Genomic DNA, 23,992 nt, shown 5'->3' on the forward strand with positions numbered 1-23,992 from the left:
CTATAGAATTTTCTTCCACTACAAAATGTTCTTCCACTTATATACATCTACAATTTCTAAGAGCACGTTTTTCATTTTAGGCTTTTTCCCCCCCTTCAGGTTCACAGGTATCCATTTAATTAAACATGACCAGGAATCGCTGGGCACAGCCGACTTCTCTACAGACAAGCGCAGCTTCTCTGGCTAACAGGCTCTAGAATCAGAAATAAGATGGTTTCAGAAGATTTTTACAGAATTTTTTTTTTCTATTTTCCTACAAACATTTGGATCCTTTCCTGGAGTTTACAGTTTATTTTGAGTGACTATTCCCCCCCCCCACTATTTTCAATTTGTAGGATGCAAGGTTATGTATTTGTCTGGCTTTTGTTCAGTTCTACGTATCCGTTTGTTTTCCACTTTTTCTTATTTATACTTGGAGTCCGGTAGAAGTCGTCAACTTCAGTCGTAGCCACTTTCAGAGTTCAGTTGAGGAGTTTGGATCTGTGGTTGGAAGCCACTCCACTTTTCCACCACTGCTGCCCCTCTCCACCTTTTCTCCCCCAAGCCCGAGGCTGCACCTCCTCCTCCTCCTCCCGACAGGCGAAACCAGATATTCCAGTGCCTGGATGACGGAGAAAAGTTTTTCCAGGCCTACCCGATGGCTGGCTCATTTCACCATCCTGCCTGGAGCGAGATGACAAACGGAGGCGGGCACCCCCACTTCAGCAATGGAGGCCGGGGTGGGGGATCCCAAAGCACTACGCGCTACATGCTGAAGAAACAGCAGCGCCACAGACGCAGGTCCTCCTCTCCCATGGGCAGGGTCATTCTCATCAATGCACCTGTAGATGGTGAGCTCTAAACTTGGTAACTGATGACTGTAACACTATTTATGGGGCTGGAAGCCTATGGATTAGCCATGTCTGATTTAATATAGTTTGAGTCAGAGTAACTCAGTACTAAAGATGATAGAGTTGAAATTACTTCCAGGAATATTTTTAACATCATCACCTTTAAAGATGCACCAGCACTTTAAACGTTTTTATTATTTATCAAATGCATTAGAATTAAGAAATCCCATAATTTGAATTAGAATTAGAACCAGATAAAGACATGCTTTGATAAAAATAATAATAATAATAATAATAATAATAATAATAATAATAATAATAATAATAATAATAATAATAATAATAATAATAATTGGGACAATCTTGGAATTCTTCTGTTAAATTTAGCCTAAAATACAATCCACTTCATAGAAAGTGCAGCACCTTTTTTTCACGTGATAAAGTCTTAGGAAGAAAACAAATGGAGATTAGCAGGCAGAAGGTTTAAAGAAAACCAAAAAATTGTGTCATCTAAGAAAAAGCCTGATCGATACTAGTACATTTACAGCCTTTTTTGTTTTGTTTACTTTATAAGGATAAAAACAGTTTTGGTAAATACATTTATTAAAACTATCCACAGTCACATATAGATTTTAAGCATCAACAATGAATAGATTGTTGCCGCACTTAAAAAAAAAGAGGCTGTCATATATTAGTTAGTACTTACAGTTTTACCTATTGTATTCTTATTTCATATAGATTACATTTTACTTGCTGTCCCAAGCTTTTATGACTGTAAATCATAACAAATATATTTTCTTACTTCTCACTCACACAAAACAATGAATGTAATGGGGCATAGTGGTCATAAACCATTATTTAGAGAGCAAGACATACGTGTGTTATTGAATTTTCTGTGAAAAGTGCTTGATTTTTAAAAAAGTCTTTGTTGTTTGTGAATAACATTCAGCACCACAGTTAGGCTAATTTTCCCTTTTCTTATAACTGACACATAAATCAGATTTCAGATCCCAGTTTTTCACTGTTCAGCTGAGATCGATTCCAACATGGACCGTATTGTCTTATTACACCAAAATCTTGTTACACTTTTTATCATACTTATTTTTAACTTTACCTGTGTAGGGTTTTAACAGTAGTTGGCAGTCTGACTGTGCAAACACATACAGTACAGACCAAAAGTTTGGTTTGTATCTCAGTTTACTTTAAACTTTAAACTTTAAATCTCAGTTTAAAGTTTGGACACAACTGTGTGTCCAAACTTTTGGTCTGTACTGTATGTCAGATTCATGTTGATTTCGTTTGCAGGAGGAGACGACAGTGAAGATATTCACACAGTGACAGTCAATAAGAGCTCAGATGGGCGTCTTGGCTTTAGTGTCCGTGGGGGATCCGAACATGGACTTGGTATATTTGTCAGTAAGGTGGAGGATGACAGCACAGCAGGTATAGATTTAATGTGTCTGTAGGTTTTTTTTGTATTTACATCATGTCGAGGTGTTTTGTGTACGTGACATTTTACTTTTGTTTATCATGCTGAGTTTTATACGTGTCTGCAGCACAGGCTGGGCTCACCGTGGGGGATAAGCTGGTGGAGGTGAACGGAGTCAGCCTGGAGAGCATCACCATGAGCAGCGCTGTGAAGGTCCTGACAGGAAACAACAGGCTGAGGATGGTGGTGAGGCGTGTAGGAAAGATCCCCGGCATCCGCTACTCCAAGGAGAAGACCACATGGTTAGACCACTGAGATACACTACACTGTAATACGAAGGCTAGTTATTAAATACGGTATTTGCAAGTTTATTTTTGTAATACACTCTTTCAAAAGCATCCATATACTGTACTTTGATATTTTTCTGCCACTTGAAAACCACAAACTTCAGTGTATTTATTGGGATTTTGAATAAAGCAGCAGAAAGTAGTGCAGGCCTGTTAGCTGGTGGGAAAAGAACTTTGTCAAACAAAAATCTGAAAAGTTCAGCTTACTTGTGTATTCTTCCCTCCATATTATTATTATATAATACTTATTGAAAAAAATGGCTTCAGAGCCTCCTAATTTGTTAAGAGAGAGCATTTGTGACTGATTTAATCTCAGTTTAAATATGTCTGTTCAGTGAATGCCTCATAAATCTGGAGAAGCTGAAGAGATCTGCAACTTATAGGAGAATTTCTTTACAGGACTAGTAGTGCACATTACAAATCTGACCTTCACTGAAGTATGGAGCAACATATCTGCTGTAGTTAAGACATAAAAAGCTCACTTCAATGTTAACCCACAGCAGTGCAGACACAGCAAACAGTGGGAACAAGGTGCTTCATTCAGATGAGACCAAGCTGGATGTTTCTGACCTATTTGCAAAAATATTATGTGTAGAGGACAACCAACACTGCACAATCCCCTTAAACATGTGGTGGCACCATCATGCTGTGGGGATTCTGTTCTTTATCAGCGGGCAGGGAAGCAGCTAAGAGTTAATGGGAATATTTACAATAAAGCAAAATCTGCAAAACATAAGAACAGTTATAAATATCACACTCTAGAGCTACTGACACATAGCCCCAAAAGATTTACAGTCATACTTGCAGTAAGGGGGAGATGCAGTTGCAGATTTACTTGTAAAACGTTACAAAAAACATACATGTTCTTCAGTTCCCTCCAGTACATAATTATGCTCTACTTTCTGTTTGTCCATCATCTTAATGCGCTAAATGAGAAAAAGTTCAATATGTATGAATGGTTTTGTGAGTCTCTTCATGATTTTGTAAAGAACAGTCCGCTTAGTAATAGCACGTTTAAGCTTTGTGTGGGTCTTTTATGTGAAGCTTATCACTTGTCTGGAGCTTACACTGGTTATCTCTCTTTTGGGATACACTGTATCTGGGTTTCATGTGGCAGCAGTGGATGGATTACTGCTGTGACCTTTATGGCTTTTTGATTAACTGATACTGACGGATGTGAGTTTGGTGTATCGAGAGCAAAGCGGAGTATATCTTTTGCATATGTGTGCGCAGGGTGGATCTAATTCACAGAAGGATGGTGGTGGAGGAGAACGGTCGTACGCCGTCAGAGGCCAGCTCAGACAGCGCTCTCCGCCGGATTGTACATCTCTTCACTACATCGGACGACTACTGTCTGGGTTTTAACATCAGAGGCGGCAAAGAGTTTGGACTTGGCATTTATGTCTCAAAGTATAAACTCAAAAACCAAAAATTAATCATGTCTTACAGCTGGACATATTTTCTGATATATTCTGAATTGCTGGATTATTTTTAGATAACTTTTTGTATTACATCAAACCAACCATGACCCACTTACAAAAAACACAACTATCTCAATTTACACTTAATTAATAATTTATCCTCAGTGTAAGTGCTACAGTTTGCTTATTCATATATTTCTTAGCTTTTATATTTGTGTTCTTTCTCCAGAATGGACCCAGGTGGGCTTGCAGAACAGCACGGCATCAAAATGGGAGATCAAATCCTTGCAGCAAATGGGGTGAGCTTTGAGGACATCACCCACAGCAATGCAGTGGAGGTCCTGAAGAGCCACACTCACGTCATGTTAACCATCAGGGTGAGACAAAAGCATCCACATTCTGTTCATGTTGAGAGTACAGAACTGCTTTTCCTCACTCTCTGACATCAAGTCAGATGAAAATGCTTCTGTTTTAGGCTTGTTAGTGTTACCAAAGTTATTACTATTAACTAAATAACAAAGTAATGACTCGATGAATAAATGTATTGAAAATATTAAAGCAACATCTCCATACAGCTGTCAGAAACACATACCCTAACACAGCAGCTGTTTAAACCCTAAAATATCCAGGAAGTTGTTAAAGTATGATTTTGGTTTTTTACCACCACATTCCTACAGGATGTGCTATTTTATATAAATAATTCTTGTTAAAATGTAACAGCTGACTGAGCCTTTGAGTGCAGACATGTGCTAAATATTAGCAGTAAAACGCCGTCTCCTCTCATTGAGCCTCCACAGCAGAGCAGACGACTGGCCCGCAGCCCTATGATTCTCCATAAGTGTCTGGTTTTGTGTGCCTGTGTGTAAGACCGCACCACTTAACCTGTGTCATTTTTGGATGACGGAATCATGTGCATGCATGTAAACGGACATGCGTGTGTTGTGCAGCGCGCACCAACATGCATATGCGTGCCCTCTTAGATCATTTTACTGCCCTGATCTCAGGTTGCATGTGTGAAAAACATCCAGGGACGACTTTCATTATTCAAAGGCCGCCCGGGATCAGGTTATAATCAACAGAAAACCTAATTTTATGGCTTCCTATTATCTTTTATTAGAGCGGTAGATCAGAGGCAGGCATAGGAGAGGATTAACTTTAAATATTAAGCTGTTTCACACCTGGACATGAATGGCTCATATGGAGATATGCCGTGACCTTTGGCTGTGCATTGTGGAGACCAAACAGGTGATTTCTCAAACAGAAAGAGAAATTTTGATACAAAAAATATACTGAAAAAAATGGAAAACAACTACATCTTGGCTAATCCAAAAGCTTTGGTTTCTAGTGTGTGTAATCAAGAACACCACACTTCAGAGGCATTGAGATTTCTAACATTTTATGCTTATTTATGTAAATGTCTTTCACAGGAAGTTGGAAGATATCCCGCATACAAGGAAATGGTGGCAGAGTATGGCTGGCTTGATAAATGTGAGTGTATTTTCCAAGATGAGTCATTTTTTAAAGTTATTTCTGAAAGGTACTTTTATTTTGACAAATGAGCCTCATTGGGACACATAGTCTAATTTACTGAATATGACTATAGGTTGTTTTTGGGAAAAGATACTGACTTCAATATTTATGTCCAGAGTGTGGCCTGCCCTGAACAATATCATGAATATTTGATAAGATACTTCATTTTTTTTATTTTCCCATGTTTGTTTGCGAAGTGCCCTCTTAGATTCTGCTGCCTTGCAAAATTATTCATTGCCCTTGAATTTTTTTTTTACGTGAAAGATCAACTCAACGTTTTGTGGATGGTTGAGAAGTGGAAGAGAAAGGAAAACAAATTACAATCGGAAGAGTGTACTTTTTGTGATTTCCTTTCAACAATGACTTATTCTATAAAAGCCAGATGTATAGTGTAGTCAGATTTACATGGGAATCTCAACAGACTTCTCCACCTGAGCGGTGGATCTCTGCAGCTCCCCCGGAGTTATTGCAGACTTGTCAATAAGTTGGAAAGCATGCTTTGATAGGTTTGCAGTTCTGGCATATTCTTTCTATTTTGGATTATGATACAATGACACAGTACACAGTACATGAGATATCAAAACGATTTTATAATATTGTTTTCTAACTTAACCCTTCCTTAGACTTATCCCTCACCTATTGGGTGTGTTTTTGTTTTAATGTTCACTAATGTTCTCTGAGGCCTTCACAGAACAGCTGGATTTACAGTATACTGAAATTAAACTACACAAAATTACTATATTTACTAATTGTGAGTTCTAAATTCAATACGTTGCACTAGATTTTATTCAGGATTATTGGAAAAAAAGAGGATGAACATGAGCACAAGCCACACTTTTAAAATTTAGATTTGTAACAAAATAAAAACCATAAAATAAAAAACATCCATATGCCTAGCAGGTATATGTTACTCTGTGTTGATATATGACAATAAATCCTAATAAAATAGATTGCAGTTTGTGTTTATAATATGAAAAAATGTTAAGTTGCTTTTACATGTCCCTTTAGGTTAGCCACGTGTAGCAAGATTGCCCTTTATTTTATTCACATTTCTTGGCAGCTCAGTGATCTGGAACATATCATAATCTGACATCTGCTTTAAGATGCAGGGTCACTTTTTTAACCTTTGTCTTAAAGGTTAAAAAAATAAACCAACTCCTACTTCATGTTGCTTTCAAAAGCTTACAGGATATAAGATTGTGATTCAAACAAAGCAGACCTCAAATGAAGTGGGAATGACGCCACATGTAGCTTGATGAGAACAAACAACTGGGATACTCCAACCTTCAGTACACTAATCTGGAATCCTTGTAATTATGGATTGTTCTCCACAGTAGCCAATGGCGGCCCTGCACTGTCCTCTCAGGGTTCAGACTCCAACTCCTCTGTGTCCTCGCTGTCCTCCAGCACGCCTGTCAGCTCCCTCAGTGGTCTCTCTCAGGTCCTTTTCCCCCCGGTTTTTCGCTCAGAGATGGTGGATGTGGCCATCTGCACAGAGGATCGCTCCCGACGTCAAAGCAGCGCAGAGCGGACAGCAGACAGTGCCATTCAGACTGACCCCCCAGCCGCAGACTTCATGGACCATTCTCCTCCTAACAGGCTGGACCCTGACCGGCTGGTCGACACGGAAACCAGTCGGACTGTAGGGGAAACTATGCTGCTGAAGGACACAGTCATACGCGGGAAAGGTGAGGGGCCGAGGGACATGGGAGAGGTCAAAGAGTTGGGACGGGGCCGAGTGAGGACACCGTCCGCCGGGGAGAGGGACGCTGAAAAACAGTCGCCTAAAACAGAAGCACTGATGGCCCTGAGCAAACCACGAAAGCCAATCCGACGTTCCCAGAGCCACATCACCGTGTCAGGTGAGACCAGCACACTTCCAGAGAAAAACTGGACTAAAACCCTCTCAGCTTCTGACATAAAAGCCTCAAATAAAGGTGCATTTTAGGTTTTTATGGGGTTCTCCAGAGTTTGCAGTGAATATTTAACAATCCACTGAAACTAAACACACATTACATGAGAGCATGGAAATGTTTCAGCTTTTTTCTACAGTTTGACAGATTATCTTAGTGGTAACAGCTTGGAGAGCAAGGCAAAGATGCACAGAAAAAAAGAACAAGAAACAAACAAGTGAATAATTTTTCATATGCAGGATAGTGAACTGATTTATGGGCCATAGCACTACTGGAAATTAACACAACAATAAGTTAAAGTTATTCTCTGAAATATGTCTTAATTGTAATAGTAGAACCAGCCTGTTTAGACTGATGACACATCTAATGAGGTGAAATCCAGGTTTTATGACTGATGATTAAGATCCCTTCCAACATCTTGAGTCCCGCTTTCACTCCAGGAGCAAAGTGTGATTAATTTGACTGATTTACGCTCTGGGCAGAATTTGTCCAGGAGCCCATAGGTTATCCAGACTCAAATTAATCACTGACCGCTGTACTCGCTCTTTGTACCTTTGAATAAGAACAAGGCTATGGCAAAATGCCCATACAAGCTTTGCAGGCTGAGTTGAGTTATTAGCCTATCCCTTTTAATTTATCCAATCCACCTACCCCTCCAGGAGCTGCTGGATGCTGGAAGCAAAGAGATGCTTGTTATGCACCAAGGAGCATTTTATGGTGATTCCCCCAATAATAAATTCAAGTTGGTGTTGCTGCAATTTATCAGTACAACTGTGTTCCTGATCACAGAGGCAGATTTACCTCACTGAACAGAGAAGCTGACTGCAAGAAACATAAACATAGTGAATCTGCACAAAGGCTAGTAAAAATATTTACAATAGAGCAAACAGAATACCTTAAAGTTGGAGTCATTACCTAGAAATAGAGATAGATATTAGAGATAACATGAGAGCCATTGTTGCAGAACGGAACAGATCAGCTCTTATGTAAGTGATTTTAGTTTAAAAATAAAACACTTTTATCCCTCTTTCACATTTAGAGAAGAAGAAAAAAGGGCAACAGAAGCAGAAAGACTCAGCAGACGGTAAAACAAACCTGCAGCGTTCCAAAACCTTTGTCAACCTTTTCTTCAAGAAAGACCATAAAGACAAGAGTCGCTCGAGGTCTCCGTCTTATCATCCTAATGGTGAGCCTGATGTCACAACCTCATTCTTTTGTTTCAGGTGTACATTGTGGAAAAAGAGCAAAATTTTCAAGGACAGTTTTAAATTTTTTTTCTTAATCTTGAGAATTAAAGATGAGATAAAGTAAGAGTTTTGAGCCAATTACAGGTAACGTTGCTCTAGCTTTTTTTTTCTGAGTCTTTGAATGACTGCTTGATTTTAATGCTGTCTGCAGATGTTCACATCTTGTTTCATGTGCTATCATTGCATAATTTTTTTGGTAGCCTGATTAAGTAGCCTATAAAATTTCAGCGCAGTATGTGTACCTTTACAGGGGCAATCCAGTAAATTAGAATATTATTAGAAAAGTAATTTATTTCAGTAACTCAACTCACTGAAACACATAGAGATTAATTACACACAAGCATATGTCTTTAAGCCTGAATATCTGTTAATTATGAAATCATTTTCTGCTTACAGCTAATGAAAACACATATAATTTCTTAGAGATTATAACATTACATCAGGCCAAAAAAACATTTACAGAAATGTAGGGTTAATGATAAATATGTTCAATAACTACTTAAAGGTTGTTGTTTTCAGAAGTTACATTTAAGACGTCAAATGGGCCTCATATTCCAATTTACTGGGATGCATCTGTATAAATGGCAGGGTGATATTTTGTGAACTGGTGATTTAATTCTGCTCTTTGATGTGTCTTTGATGTGTGGCACATTATTTCCTACTTGGGACAAAAAAAAACAACCTTGACCATTAAACGTCATTCCTAGAAAAAGAGCGAAGTCGTCCATTCCAGCTCTTTACTTCCCCGAGGGAATCCCGCGCCGGCAGCCCACTGCCCCATCATGAGACGCTGCAGCATGTGGAGGACATGTCAAAGAAATTGCTCAGTCCAGACGAGGTTGCTGCAGTGATGAGACATTGTCGGCGGGTGAGCTGCTTGGCTAGAATTACCCATTAACAACCTCTTTTGTGTGTTTTGGCTCTTAGAGATTTACCTGTAACATCAGCTGTTCCCTTTGTGAGCTTGAGTGTGTGGTGTTAGTCCCTGTGTCAGAGGTTGTTCTTCAGCGACAGACGTGTCTGGCAGCAGCTGGAACAAAAGATGGATTTGGCCTGTTGAATTACCATCAAATGTCCTTCACAGAACAATACTTTAGTGTTTTTGAGGACATATAATCTGTGACAGTGATCACAGTGATCTGTGACCTCTTAACAAACCGATTAAAGACATAAAACTACGCCGTGTGGACTTTCAGGGCACTCCTGGATGAGAGAATATTAAAAATGAATGCAGCTAATTTGAAGACAAACACGCTTCTCGAAGTTTACTTTTCTCTGGAGGATATCCAGTGGTATTCTCTCCGTTACAGCTCAAGGCAATGAAGGAAATAACACAAAACAGCAACCACAACTTGATTGTGTTTTTTCTTTGCTTACTTGGCCCATTGTTGCTATAAAAAATGTAGAGCTAAAATCTACCTAAATCTGCAGAATGTCTCCTAGAATATGTTTTAAATCTTAGTAATTTTCTGGAATCTTTTTGAGTCAAATCAATAACCGTCCTTTGCTTTTTTTTTGTTATTTTTCTTGCAGTTTTTGTCTGACAATGTGATTGAGGATTTGGTGCGCCCCCTGCTGGCAATCTTGGATCGGCCAGAGAAGCTGCTTTTGCTCAGAGAAATAAGGTAAGCTGCCATCCTCTCTCATCCCGGTGCATCATACACTGTGCAAAAAAATATTGGCTGACAGGCTGTGATACTGTCTTCTGCAGAATGCTGATACCCACGTCTGAGTTGGGTCGTTTTGACAGCCTGGTGATGCCGTTTGAGCTGGAAGCGTATGACATCCTCAAGAGTCGCTCTAGTAAGCAAGGATGATCTAAAAACTTCTCAGTTTTATTGTAGTCATTTCCTAAATATAGTGTGCTGCTTGTGCATGTGAGAGAAAACTCTCTATGTAGAAAACTTCTATAATATAGCTAGAAAATGTGAATAATGTTTTGTTTATGTATTCCAGTACGCTCACCGGCTCTTCGGTCACCTCGCAGTGGAACTCCTCGGCGTCACCTCATCACCCCAATCCCAGGTATGTCAGCTATTTTATTCTTGTCCTCTTTGCTTTGTAGTCTTTCTCTTTCTGATTTCTTTCATTCTTTATGAATATGGTACACATTTTAAAGACATGTTTCTTTTCTTTCTCCAGATTATTTCATATTTATTGTATAAAACTGGAAACAGCTACACGAAGAGGTCATATTTTGCTAAATATGAATGCTGTTTTACAATCATACAGAAAACAACTGTGCATACCGTTATGCTCCCACTGGACCTCATCTATATAAAAAAATGGTGTTGATTCAACTTCCTTTTGCATTTCTAAAACAGATACATCTACAAATCAAACTGTGCAAATTAGTCTTTAGTGAACGAAAGAGTGATTGTAGTCCTTAAGGAGCTGTTGTAGCTGGCTGACTGAAAGGAAACTTGGCTCCAGTATGAGAGTTATGAATAAAGCAAAGACGAGTAAACATGTAAACACAAAATCTGACGTTTGTAATTGATGTAAACCAATTGAATAATATACGCATAAGTAGATCAATAAAGTTTTTGTGAAACAATGGAAAGACATAGTTTTCTGAATATTAACCCTAATGGTAGCAAATACAACTGAAACAGGTGAGGGTAAAAAAATATAATCCTGACGCACTCCAACAGTAAGACAAACTGGGTAGTAGCCATTCTTGATTAGCATATTTCCTTTTTGTGGCAAATATCTAAAACTTTTATGAAAGCTTCAAAGTTTTGAGGAGAAAAGGAGCAGATGGAGAACAATTTTTTTTTTACTGTGATTCTGCTTTCCCAGACTACAGAGGTGGATTTCACCTCCAGCCAGTTCATGACACACACCAGGAGCGCCAGCTGATCGAAGACTTCGAGAGACTTCGTCTGACCAGCCAACAAACTGGTCACCTGCCACCTTCCCGTGCCTTCATCCCTCTGCTGGATGTGCCCGTCGATAACTATGCGTCTTCCATTGCGCGCTCACGTACCCCAAGCCCCAGCCACAGTTTCCTCCTCTCTGGGTCTCCTCACAACACCCAGCCTGGACGTCAACCTCACCGCTCCCCGAACAGGAGTGAGAATGGGACACCAAGGTATGACCAGGTGTCCTTGCTGTCTGTGTCAGACCGTGGAGACGCAGCTCCTGAGCGTGGGAGATCACCTGTGAGGAGCAGCCATGGCAGAGGGAGGAGAGAGGGGAGTCCTGACAGCATCTACAGCAGACAGAGCAGGCAGGACGGCTACACTGAGGTCAGTGTGCGGGTTCCCTCACAGCGGAGAGGGAGAACCCCTCTAGCTGATGTGTTTGATCCCCAGAGAGAGAGAAGCCCCTCCTCACGCCGAGGGAGTGGCCTGCAGGTAAACGGACACTTTCAAAATGGTCAAGAAAGAAGAGGAACTCTACCAGCTGAGCAGTATGAAATCATGACACTCACCATCTCCAAGGCCAAGCAATCGCTAGGTAAGAACAACTTACCTAGTTGTTCTTCATGTTCTTCACATATTCATGTGAAGACAATTGCAGTGCCAGTATCTGAAAAAGGCATTTAACTTGGGTAAGTTTGGTTTACGTGGTTGGGAAGAAGAAGGCAAAATTTAAAAGCAATTATGGTGATAGACGGCTTTCATGGTTACCTGATAAGAAAAAACTCTTTAAGAAGATGGCCAACAGACATCAAGAGACAATATTACTGAAGCAAAAAAGTGCAAAAGAACCACAGAAGCACAATGACATTATTTTTGCCTTTTCTCTTCTTTGTGCTCATGTGGTTCACATTGTTTCATGCCTGTCTTTTTGGGTACAAAAAGGAACTTTTATATCCAAAGTAACTTTCTATAATCTACTCACAGTCTGCTGTGAGTAGATGTGATTGTGTAACTCTAATAAATAAAATGTATCTGCAGGAGGTCACTCAGAGTTAGATCCGATCAGAAGTTTTAATCGGTTATGATCAAAAAGAGAATTTAATGGGTGAAAAGTGAAATATTCCTAAAGAAAAATTGCAAATAAATTGAATTTAACATCATATCATTAAAATATTTATCTCAAGGGTTCATCAAAGATATTGAAAACATTAAGCTGTTTTGCAATAGTTAGAAATAAAGAAGGCTGGAACAGAGCTATGGGAATTAATTTGGTATTTTAAATGTTATCTGGTCCTGTCCATGGACGGACTGTCAGAGCCAAAGGTCATATCACTAATTTACAAAATGTCTGGTATTACCCTACTTTTTTATTACTTTAAGTGTGTATTTTTACAGGTATTAGCATCTCTGGGGGTATCGAGTCTAAGATCCAGCCTGTAATAAAGATTGAGAAAATATTTCCAGGAGGAGCTGCCTCTACAAATGAGGCTCTGAAGGTGGGCATCTACTAACATAATATTTTACCAATATTTTTTTTTCTCTGACTTCAAAGCTAGAGTTTCATCCCTTTTTACACAGACCTGAAGAAACATTTGCAAAGTAGTTAACATATTTTCCACCTTCCCACCAAACATACAGATATTAACCCCATTTTTAACACATCAGTCGTCCATCTTGACTCTAGCGTGTTATCAGATCTCTGCTCTGTGGCTTCGAGCTGAAGGAGGTATTAGCTGATGTTAAAAGTGTGCAGTGAGGAGAAGATGAGTGGAGAGCCATCTCAGGTAGCGCATCGTCTCTATTATTAATGAGGAACATGGTTGCTGCTCTGCTAATGTATTGGTAATATATTGCCTGCACAGTTGCTTAATAGTGGCTGATGATCTTGGTCAGACTCCCTTTAAACACTTGATACACCGAGTCTTTCACTAAAGGTCACTTAGCATGCACATAAAGAAACTAAACATGAGAGAGCTGGAGCATGGGAAAGAGTTTCCCATAACAAAAACCTTAAGGAATATTTGAACTTCATTCCTACTTTATGTGTGAGCATGAATGTGAATCCATAGCAAGAGCAAAACCTTTCCATTCTTGAAAGAGGAGGGGGACAATCTGAAATGTCTGTTGTGCTAACAGCTGGAAGTGGCTGTAAACCTTAATTTAAATATGACTGCTTATAAGAAATATAGTTAAAATTTTATTCACCAACACAGTCAACCAGGTTAACACGGATTTAAAGAAGTCCAAAGTATGCCAAAAACATTTGAGTAATATTATTCACAAGCTTGTTAACCAACAGAATGTTTCAGTGACCGCCATCCTTTTTTTAGCCATCACTAAAAACAGACAGCTTGTTGGCTACTTGGTCCTGACAGAGATAAAAGTCTCCATGCTCTATATTATCTGTTTTTTTTCACCTCACACCTCACAGCTTGGCAAGTCAACTAGTTCTATTATTAGCCGCATGGTTCAATCCTACCTCCTTCCTCTCTGAAAAAGGAAGTAACACCTGAGTAGTACAGGAGTAGCACGTATAATGTTCCTTCGTGTGATTGAGCCATCACACACTACATTTCCAAAAGTAATCATTCAGTCATATAAATAAATGCATTTATGTATTTAAATTAGTTCTGTGACCAGCAGTGGATAAAATGCAGCAGCTATGAATGCAGACCAATGGGTCACTCTCAGGAGCTCAGTACAGTCTAGCAGGGTGCCTTAATATAATCTTAACAACTAACTAAATGTTCCACAGACAACTGTCAGTGGAATTAATATAAAATGGAAATGACTGGGAATGACAGCAACATGCTCAGACATCCAAGCCTTCACATTTGGTCCAAAAGAATGTGTGGAAATCTTAATGGAAAGGCTTTCCATGGCTGAACAGCTGCATCCTCATCTTGCATCAGCTGTGCTGCAAAAATGTGTTTCTTCAAAACAAAATAGCTCGTTTTCACAACCACCACAGGATATTTGTTCAGATTTTTACATCACAGAAGAAAAAAAAAAGTTTTGTGTTTAGGTTTGATGCATTTCCGGATATTCCTTTTATTTTTGAGAATTACTTTTAAAAAAACACAAGCAGAATATTCCTTACACAATTAGTGTCATTTTGTGTGGAAATGCGATGCATATGTTACATAAAAGTGTCTTGGAAAAACAGTGAAAGCTTTTTTTTTATTATCTTTTCATTAAAAACATTGCTCAACTCTTTAACAGTTTTTAAGAGCCACAGTGGAGAATCTAAAGAGCCATTTCAGAGAAAACATGCAGCATTTTTGGTCAAGCTATGGTATCTGTTGCCCTCTGTCTGTTAAAAGAGAAAATCTCATCCAGCTCTAAAGAGGATGGGGAAGATTAAAATGTGATCAGTGTAATTCAGATAAAAAATAATAGTTCAAAAAAACTGGAGAAAGAATTTTTAAGCTCTATTGGTTAAATTTAGCTAAATCTTTTCATGGAGAGCTAGTGAACATCACAGACTGTGGTTTGTGGCAGGGATCAAATTAGGACAGGACAGATGTAATAGCTTACATAAACCTTGTACATATGCAGACTTGATGTGATTAGATAGGCATCTAATAAATCGAAAAGGGAGAAAGAAAACAGATCTGACTGATCGTAACAATAGCCTTTGTCCTTGTGTGCTTTTGTGTAACGTGGTTGCTAACCTTCGCCGAGGCAGTACGCGTGAGGCAGGTGCATCCTCAGCAAACACCGTTGACATCAGAGGAAGTTCCTCTGCTGAGGACTCAGAAGATTTGCAGCCGTCTCCTCACATCCTGCAGGAAATTGTACAAATACTCTCTAGCCATGTTTGCATGTGCAGGTGTTTGGGGATTGTTGTTTTCTTTCACTGACCTTGTGCTGAAGGGGAAACTTTAAAATATACATGCAGTCATGTGTGAACATTTCGACATAAAGAGAGTCCCTAGAGTTTCTTTGCCATTAATTATTTTGTCTGAAGTTTTTTTTTTTTTTTTTGGGAGAATACAGACTTCTATAATTAGGAGGAAAAAAAATCAAAAGAGCCTTTAAATGTTCTTAACATATGGTTGTGCATTTACAGGCAGGGTATGAGCTGTTGTCCGTCGACGGCGAGAGTCTGCAGGGAGTAACTCATCAGCACGCTGTGGACGTCATCCGCCGTGCCTTCAGCAACAAGGCCAAAGACCCGATGGTTTTCGTGGTCAAGGTCCCGAAGGTTCCCCTCGTCCCCCCGGAGCTATGAGACCTGCTGAGTAGACGCTGTGCACCTCGCCAGCAGACTGCTGCCGAAGCATAAAAGACAGTGAAACCTGCAACTCCTGATGGAAACAAAGTGAATCAAGCAGATTGTAGTAAAGTTTGTTAGAAACCCTTTTTTGCCACATCAACATGTGAGATGAAGTCCAACATGTTACTTTTATAACATTTTACTAAATGCATTCGCTATAGATGTTTTTTTTTATAAAGTATGGTTTATGACAAAATTATTTGATTCATGCTTTAGCTCTTGGTTGACTGTGCCACTGTTCCAACAGGCCTATCCGTGACCTCAGCACTGTCTGACAGTGGACTGCACTTTACTCTCCTCAACCCAGCAGCCCTCGCAAAAACCGCCAGACAGAGATTATCCCTGCTTGTGTTATGAGACTTATAGATTCATATCCAGATTAAAGTCCTGTGTTATGTCAAAACCGAGAGTTTGATTTTAGTGAAAGTCTGGGATAATTAAAATGTTCTGCCCCGTATTTTTATGCATATTTTTTTGGCAAATTTTTTGTGCTCTGAAGCAATTCGCCACTTTAGAGGCTTAATTACAACTTGCTTTGGTCAAAGCTTATGCAGGCATGAAAAGAAGAAGGAAATCACATCACAGGGGAAAGCAGGACTTGAACGCTGGTGGTATGGTTTAAATCAGAGCAAGGGAGCTCAGATAAGAGCAGGAGGATGTGCTGTGCATAGTGCCTTATTTCTGTGGGAGGATAACACTGATAAAGTATTACTCATAAGTGGTTCTGAGGTGAAGGCTTCATGACCGCAGATGTGGTAGAAATGTAAGGATGGAACTCGTGTCTCAATGTTTTTTGAGTTGCTACAAAATACAGAAGTAGTCTTTAAAACTTTGACTTCAAACCATAGATTTTTAAATTTTCTTTACAGAAATAAACCACAAGAGGTACTGTAAGATATGTGAAGTTTGAACTACTAACACTGATACCTATTAAGACTAAACAAGAAGTCTGTAATATTAGATCATATTTCTCAACAACATATAGTTTTTTGTGCTGACACAAAATAATAATTTAAGTGGGTTGGAAAAACCTCAAGCACAACTATACGGCAGACTTTAAAGGAAAAATAACATATTTAGGACGCTTTATGCATTTTCTTGTGTTCCAGGTAACATAACAATTACTCCAGTCATTTTTACGTTGTGACCACTTGCTCTTTAATTAAAAACACTGTAATTTGTACATGTATTGTACACATAAAAATATACACAAACAGCTACATACTTTATTGAATTAATGACAACACACAGAAAGTAAAAATACAAAAAGAATGCTCACAAAAGGATGAAAAATGCCACAAAAATGTAAAAACAACCCCCCCGCCAAAAAAACCCAAACAGAAATGTTACGTTGCTTTGGTCTAGTCACAGTGGCTACATTGGAAATAGATATGTTGCCTAAATAAAAGACATTGACACTCTGTTATACTGCTTGGTGTTTTACATATTTACACAGAAAATAGTCATGTTACTTTTGAACATTTTCTCATATCTCATGTTGAGATATGAGAAAATGTTTAGGTGTGAGTCAGAAGCATCCTGTGCTTGTTGCTGTGCAGATGTGCTGATTAACAGTCTACGTCTAGTTAAAGTGAATGTGGCAGAACTGAGCTACTTCCCACAGGAATGTATACACAGTGCTTAATGCTCTAGACTATTTCATGATCCCCAATGAAAGTGGTGATAACGTGCAGCGTACTGAAATATGACTGTAAAATAAAACTTCCTAGACTTGCATCAGTCCATCTCTCACATTAATAAAGATGTTCCTCAAAATAACAACAATCTCATTTGTCTTCTAAGCCAATGTTGCGTGACAAAACGCAAAAGGGAGGTCTGGACTAGTATGACACTGGAAATCAACTTAAGGACAGCTCAGAGTAGTGAGAAAAAAGGCAAAGATGAGCAGAACACATAAAAAGAAAACTCCCTTCGGTTTTATATCCTGCTTTTCAGCAAGCTTGCTCATCAGAATGCAAGATTTTTCAATACAGATTATATAATGTAAACATTAACTTGTCATGCATTACAGTATTAGGTGCACGTGTTCTCTCTGCAGATGCTTCCATTTGTAACTCATCCATCAACTGAAACATTGGTATACGATCGACATCAATCCACACCAGTATTACAGCAAAAGTTATTCAGGTGCTACATATATATAAAAAATATACAACTTTTCCTCCATTATATAGATTCCCTCGTATCAATTCTATATTATTCCTTAATAAAGACTCTTCACAAAATAAAGTTCTCAGCAGCCCTATATCTCTATGCTCAGTGTCACACACAGCCCTGCATTTACTGTGAGAATGTTTCCACGCTCCATGAAAAGCCTGCAGGCTTTGAACGCTGCAGTAGCAAACACCTCTGCAAACTCTCACTTCACCTGAGCTGGCTTCTTCCGAAAGGTCCTGCAAACAAAGACATGCAAACGCACCGCTCCCATCTCCTTTAGCATTCAGTGAAAATAATTAGGCCAAATACCAGAAACACAGACGACTTTTAAACATGTTTTTTTTTTTTTTTTGGGACTTCGCTAGTAATGATATCTAGGGAACTAAAACAGTGCTGAAGTTCACATACACTCATCATGAGCATGAAAGTTTTATTGTGTCAATGACTCATTGAAAACATTATTTTGGTGGTGGGATGATTTTATGATAAGTACTTCCATAAATCTTACAAAAACAAGATAGGGGTGCAAAAAGTTTAAATGTTACTCTGGTTTATCCATTTCAAAATCAGTTCTGGTTTAAGTTTAGGATCAATGTCCTGTTGAAGCACAAACCTTTGAAATTCAGTTCATGCCTTTCGTGATTGTGGTCAAACAGCTCAGTCTTTGTCCCGTCTTACCATAAAACGTTCCTCAACATGAGCAAATAATGTAATGTTTTCAAAATGTAAAAAAGCCAAAAAATAATGTTTTGTCAACAATGTAATTAGTTATTACCTTATTGGAAAATGTAAAATGTAAAACATAGTTTTAATTTCTTGAGATTTAGTGCATTCCAACAAGAGAGCTAAATGCATTTCACAGTTATTAATTTAATATTCCTTCATACATTAATATATAAATCTATATATCTAAGCAAATAATATCCTCCATAAAGATTTTTCAATGGATAATACTCAAATAGAAGCTCATGACCTTAATTAGGGAAGAGCGCTGCATATTCTGCATACTTGAAAAATTAATGTGACTATTGTGCCAACTAACACACCCATCTGATGAGTAAAAAAATATTCATAAGAAATACAGCCCTTTTATGCACATATTATGCATATTATTAGTATATATTTTTAAAGAATTTCCTAAAATTCAATAAGCAAAGAAAATGTTACATTTTATTGTTCTAAAATATTATAACAATAACTTATGTTATTCACCAGCTGTTACATTAATGGCTTGATTACATTAAGAAGTGAAAAAAATGTGTTGTGTTATTGGCAGCTAAGTTATCAATCACTATTATAGTTATTGGTCACTACAATCCCCCAAAACACAAGAAAACTGGTTTAGGAATAATAAAAGGTAGAGAAACAATAAAGCCCAGACCACAACTGTATTGAAAGTGCATGTACTAGGCTTTAAAAGCTGATATGTGAGGACACAATCCAAATTAAATAAACTCTGCTGATTATATTGACAGTGATCATATCTCTAACCATAATTATGCCAGAAGCTTGTTACAAAAATAAATTGGAGTGAAGTGGAGTTTGTTAAGGGACATTTATCTAAATATTAGTAGGCAAGTATATACATATTTGAATGTTTATGTATAACTTTGAACCTGTGCAGATTAAAGAAAACATTAATTTAATTCCAATTTCCAGAACCAATTATTATATTTTTTTCTAATGCATTGTTTTTGTTTAAACTATTTAATCCTGAAAAAGAGAATGGTTTAAGTGAATAATCATTAAAAGAACAAAATTAGCGTGACAGTCATACCGTTAATGAGTGTGTGTAAACTCTTGACCTGCACTGTGGGAGTCACAGAGGAAAGAAAGAAATCCAAAACAGAAACTACAGGCATGTAATACATCTTCGTTGCCGCACAAGATTGTAATCCTGCACTTTCGATACTGGTTTGGATTTGGTTTCACCCTGGTGCTAATAGCTGAGATAGATAAAAATAGCTAACAATGAAGCAGAAAGTTGGAACTGGGAGAAAAACAAATAAAAAAGAGAGATCTTTATAAACCCCACTGATATCTGCCATACTTCACCTTTTCCCCCAAGCTAAATTCAGGCTCGCTACATCGTCTGAACCAGTTTTATGAGGCACAGTATGACTAAAAAACATGAGTTCAAAGTGAAAAACTAGCTTTTATTGGATCATGGAGTCTTGGTGGGAAGCAACAGAATGAGATGTCCACAAGTAAATAAACTATGAGCTCAAACATCGAAGTTGAGCTTAGTTGGTATCACTTTTCTGATTTTCTTCTGAAGAAAACAGAATAATCCCAGACAAAAGAGAACTGGAAATCTTGGGTAAAATCATGCCATTGTTTCTCTCAGTGAGCTAAGCAGAGATGAGTTATTATGTTCTTTCTCTCTGAAAACACAGGTCACCACACATGTGCTGTAATAACACAAACTGCAGTCAAAATGCCTAAATTACAACATGTCTTCTAACTTATTTACAGGTTGGTGGTAAATGAGGAATCTAAACTGTCAATGCTATGAAGTTTTTTTTTTTTGCGGCGCCGTAGTTTAGATTGGTCACTGCTAACTGAACTGCTGTGTTGACGCCTGAATATACTGTACATGCTGGTGGCCAGGTGTTTTATATTGCAAGCAGCCAAGAAGCTTAAGTGCATGATGATGAGATTTTTCTGTAGGGAATATTATATATATATATATATATATATATATATAATTTTTTGCTTTAGGTTCCTGTTTAATTTAAACACCCTGATTTGAAGATATTCTGAAAATGACACGCTCCTCAATGCTTTTGGTCTCAGAAAGAATGCAGTCTTTGTGCTGGCTTTATAGAGGTAAAAACCTAATAGAAACACTGCAGGAGATGCCAGGAGATGAATTAGTGGGGCACATCTGTGTTAACACGGACTAACAAATGCACCTTTGGGAGATGTTCCCTTTTTAACAGTGTTCAGAGCTCGGTCTGCGCTCCATGTAACACCACGTTGAAGCTAGTACAGCATTTGGTCCACAGTTCAGTGTTTGGTTTGCATCTTCAGGAACTTTAGTGAGTTTTCTCCATGTTGTGTGTGCACATTTTACTGGATTACGTGCGTGTGTGCGTGTGTGTCTAGATCTCAGTGGCAGTGATTTCCTCAAAGTGGATGTCATTGCTGCCGCTGCGGACCTCGTAGTCCTCCATGTCCCTGTTCTCCAGCTCCAGACTCAGCTCCCTCATCACTCGCTCTAGATCACGGTTGCGGCGATACATCTGGATGTAGTTCTGTTGCAGCTGCTTTTGATAGCGGATTACCTGGGTGAAAGGGGGGGTGGGGGGGGAGCCAACACTGTAAATAAAATATGTGAGGAAGCAAGCAGCAAACAATGTAAAATAGAGAAAAGAAGATTTAGATTTTTATTTAAATTATTATTTTTTTTACTTTCTCTTTCTCCTCGTGCCAGACCCTCCTCTCTTCCTCAAAGCGTGACCGCTGCTCCTCGCCAGTTCTTCTCTCATACATGAGCTCGGCTTTCAGTCGATCCACCTGGAAAAAAAAAAAAAGAAAAAAAGTTTTGCATTTCAGTGGTGAAAGGTGTGGTTGGTGCACAGGCACAGATTTACAAAACTGTGAAACGACTTTTAATACTTGAAAATTTTATGAGCTAATGCACCTCTTAAAAAAACTTAAATTAAAATAGAGCTTGATAAATTGAATGGAAACAAACACAGAATATATGTCATGAGTTCCATAGCTGTATTGGATTAAAATAACTCCGAGGAGTATTTCTGAAGTTCAATTTATTTGAAGAATAGAATAGACACAACAATGAGCTTTTTAGATCGAATCTTAAAGGTAGGCAGAGGTGGAAAGAAAGAGAAAGGTCAAAATGCACAAACAGCTAAAACTGTAGTCTGCATAACAGATGTGCAACGATAAAAACTTAGGGGCTGTTATTTGATCTCCTGTTTTTGTAAAGGCTTGACATGCTCATACTTACATTAGCTGATTCTGATTTATGTTTGATGACAATAATATAGGACAACAATGAGATCAGTAGTGGAAATATTTCTCTAGCCTTTGTGCTACGAGAGGCCATTAATTAATTATGGTAGATGCCACATCAAGCGTGTGTGAGAGCAATTGCTGTAAAACTATTTTCACTGTTTTGCAACAGACAAACATAATTACAGAGTTGACATTTCCAACACCCTTTAGTATACTATTTCAGCACTGTTAGCACAGCTAGCATTGTTAAAACTGCGATCTCTGTATGTGTTCTCTTGAAAATATAGAAGTGTGATAAATTTCCTGTCAACTTTAAAAATCTTTTAACTCAAACACAGCAGGTGGCTGGATGACTGCCGTAGCGCCCTGAGCACCAGGTTTAGTAAGTTTTCTGGGGGAAACCCTGTGATATGATCATATATTTTTTAAGAATTTGGCCCATTTGCTCTAAAAATAAACCGAATTGTATCCAAAAGGCAGTTTGCTAAAATATTCATGAAAATTCCACTTTTTTACATCTACTTTTGTTTTCTGTGCCACAAAGAATTGCCAAAAAAGTACCTGCTGTCTGAGTCCCATTAGGGTTTCTGCATTCTGCCTCTGAGCCTTGGCTTCGTCGCTCTCTCCGCCCCACACCAGGTAACCGTCCTCTCCATCACGGTACATGTAGGGACTGGGACCTCCCCTTCCCATCACAACTCTTCCCTGTTGAAACGATAGGCTCATGCCAAGCCCCTTCTTGGGTGCGTTTCCGCTGTGATTGGACAGTGTGTCGCGGATCCGGCCCGACTCGTCCTCCAGACGGCTGACTTTCTCCCGCAGCAGCTCGGCTTCACTCTTGCGTCTTTGGAGTTCGTTCTCGCAGACCTCCAGCTCCAGGGATCTCGTCCGCAGGGCCGTCTGGGCCTCCTGGGTTCGGCCCTGGCTCGATTGCAGCTCGGAGCGAGCTTCCCTGAGCTGGGCCTTGAGCACGACAATGTCACCTGCTTTCTGGCTGAGCTCAGACTGGATTTCTTTCAGCTGCTGCTTCAGGAGCGAGATCTCTCCTGACTTCTGACAAACCTGATGAACAGAATGAAATGTATTGGAGGAAGGCAGAAACTCTAGAAATACTTGTATAACGTATTTTAAGCCTTATCATACTCAAACATTTTATAGTAACAAAAAAAGAGACATACAGCAAAAGGATTCCTGCCAAAATCAAAGACACTGCGAATCAGAATGTGACCTTTCCAAAGTCACATTCTTTCTCACCTCCCACTTCGTCTCCTCCAGTCGAGGCCCCAGCTGCGTCTGCTCCCTCTGGATGGTGGCACACTTTCTCTCTAGTGTTTCTCTGTCCTGCAGCAGGGATGAGAAATCCTCCTGCAGCTTCTTTTTCTCCTGCTGTAGCTGGAATACCTGGGAACGAGCAGACATGCAGGTTCGATATGAAGGTCAAATTATCACATGACGTTTATAATTCCTGAGACAAAAACACAGCGTAGTCAGGTTACTTAACACTGACATTTAAAAAAAACACATTTTGCACACTATTGAAGTTTAGAAAACATATTTCAGTTTCATAACTTCAAAATGTACAATCCCCCGCAGCTCTGTAAAGTTCTCTGAAGTCGATAGAGATCATCGGTGAGAAAACAGAATCCTAATAAAATACTTTCAGGTTTGTGGTTGTAATGTGACAAAACGTGAAAAGTCTAAAAGGGGTATGAATAGCTTTGCAAAGCACGGCATAAGACATAAAATGTTTCTATGTGTCTCACTTACCTGTAACTGCAGCACCTGCTGGGCTCTCTGAGCTTTCTGAGACGTCTGTTTCATCTTGACTGCACAGCTCTGTCTCAACTCCTCCATCTCTCTTTCACAGCGTCGCTGCTTTTCTTCATACACCTTCCAACACAAAAGGAATGAGTGAGACAGTTTTCTGAACCAGCGTCAGCATCAAAGGCTTTATTTGACATTTTAAATGA

General features: G+C 38.9%; 2 protein-coding genes across 2 annotated transcripts in view; one reads left to right on the plus strand and one right to left on the minus strand.

Annotated features, from left to right (window-relative positions):
* The first annotated feature begins 398 nt into the window (after positions 1-398).
* Positions 399-16,939, plus strand: LOC102225188 (membrane-associated guanylate kinase, WW and PDZ domain-containing protein 3-like). Its single transcript, XM_023327600.1, has 16 exons — positions 399-830; positions 2,136-2,273; positions 2,387-2,561; positions 3,840-4,016; positions 4,257-4,404; positions 5,455-5,515; positions 6,892-7,419; positions 8,510-8,656; positions 9,425-9,585; positions 10,251-10,342; positions 10,429-10,520; positions 10,674-10,742; positions 11,520-11,968; positions 12,035-12,179; positions 12,980-13,080; positions 15,657-16,939. Exons 1-16 carry the CDS (start codon positions 638-640, stop codon positions 15,816-15,818), a joined length of 2,838 nt encoding a protein of 945 aa, XP_023183368.1. The 5' UTR covers positions 399-637; the 3' UTR covers positions 15,819-16,939.
* A 57-nt stretch (positions 16,940-16,996) lies between these two features.
* LOC102232974 (leucine zipper putative tumor suppressor 2 homolog) overlaps positions 16,997-23,992 on the minus strand; it is a 44,630-nt gene continuing 37,634 nt past the window's right edge. Inside the window, exons 5-9 of the mRNA XM_023327601.1 lie at positions 23,790-23,912; positions 23,277-23,423; positions 22,584-23,084; positions 21,456-21,560; positions 16,997-21,328 (exon numbers count right to left, since the gene is read on the minus strand). Of these exons, the coding sequence (XP_023183369.1) occupies positions 21,146-21,328; positions 21,456-21,560; positions 22,584-23,084; positions 23,277-23,423; positions 23,790-23,912 (1,059 nt within the window). The 3' untranslated portion in view covers positions 16,997-21,145. The remainder of the gene's footprint in view (positions 21,329-21,455; positions 21,561-22,583; positions 23,085-23,276; positions 23,424-23,789; positions 23,913-23,992) is intronic.

Source organism: Xiphophorus maculatus, chromosome 22 (assembly GCF_002775205.1).
Source record: "Xiphophorus maculatus strain JP 163 A chromosome 22, X_maculatus-5.0-male, whole genome shotgun sequence".
Taxonomy (NCBI): domain Eukaryota; kingdom Metazoa; phylum Chordata; class Actinopteri; order Cyprinodontiformes; family Poeciliidae; genus Xiphophorus; species Xiphophorus maculatus.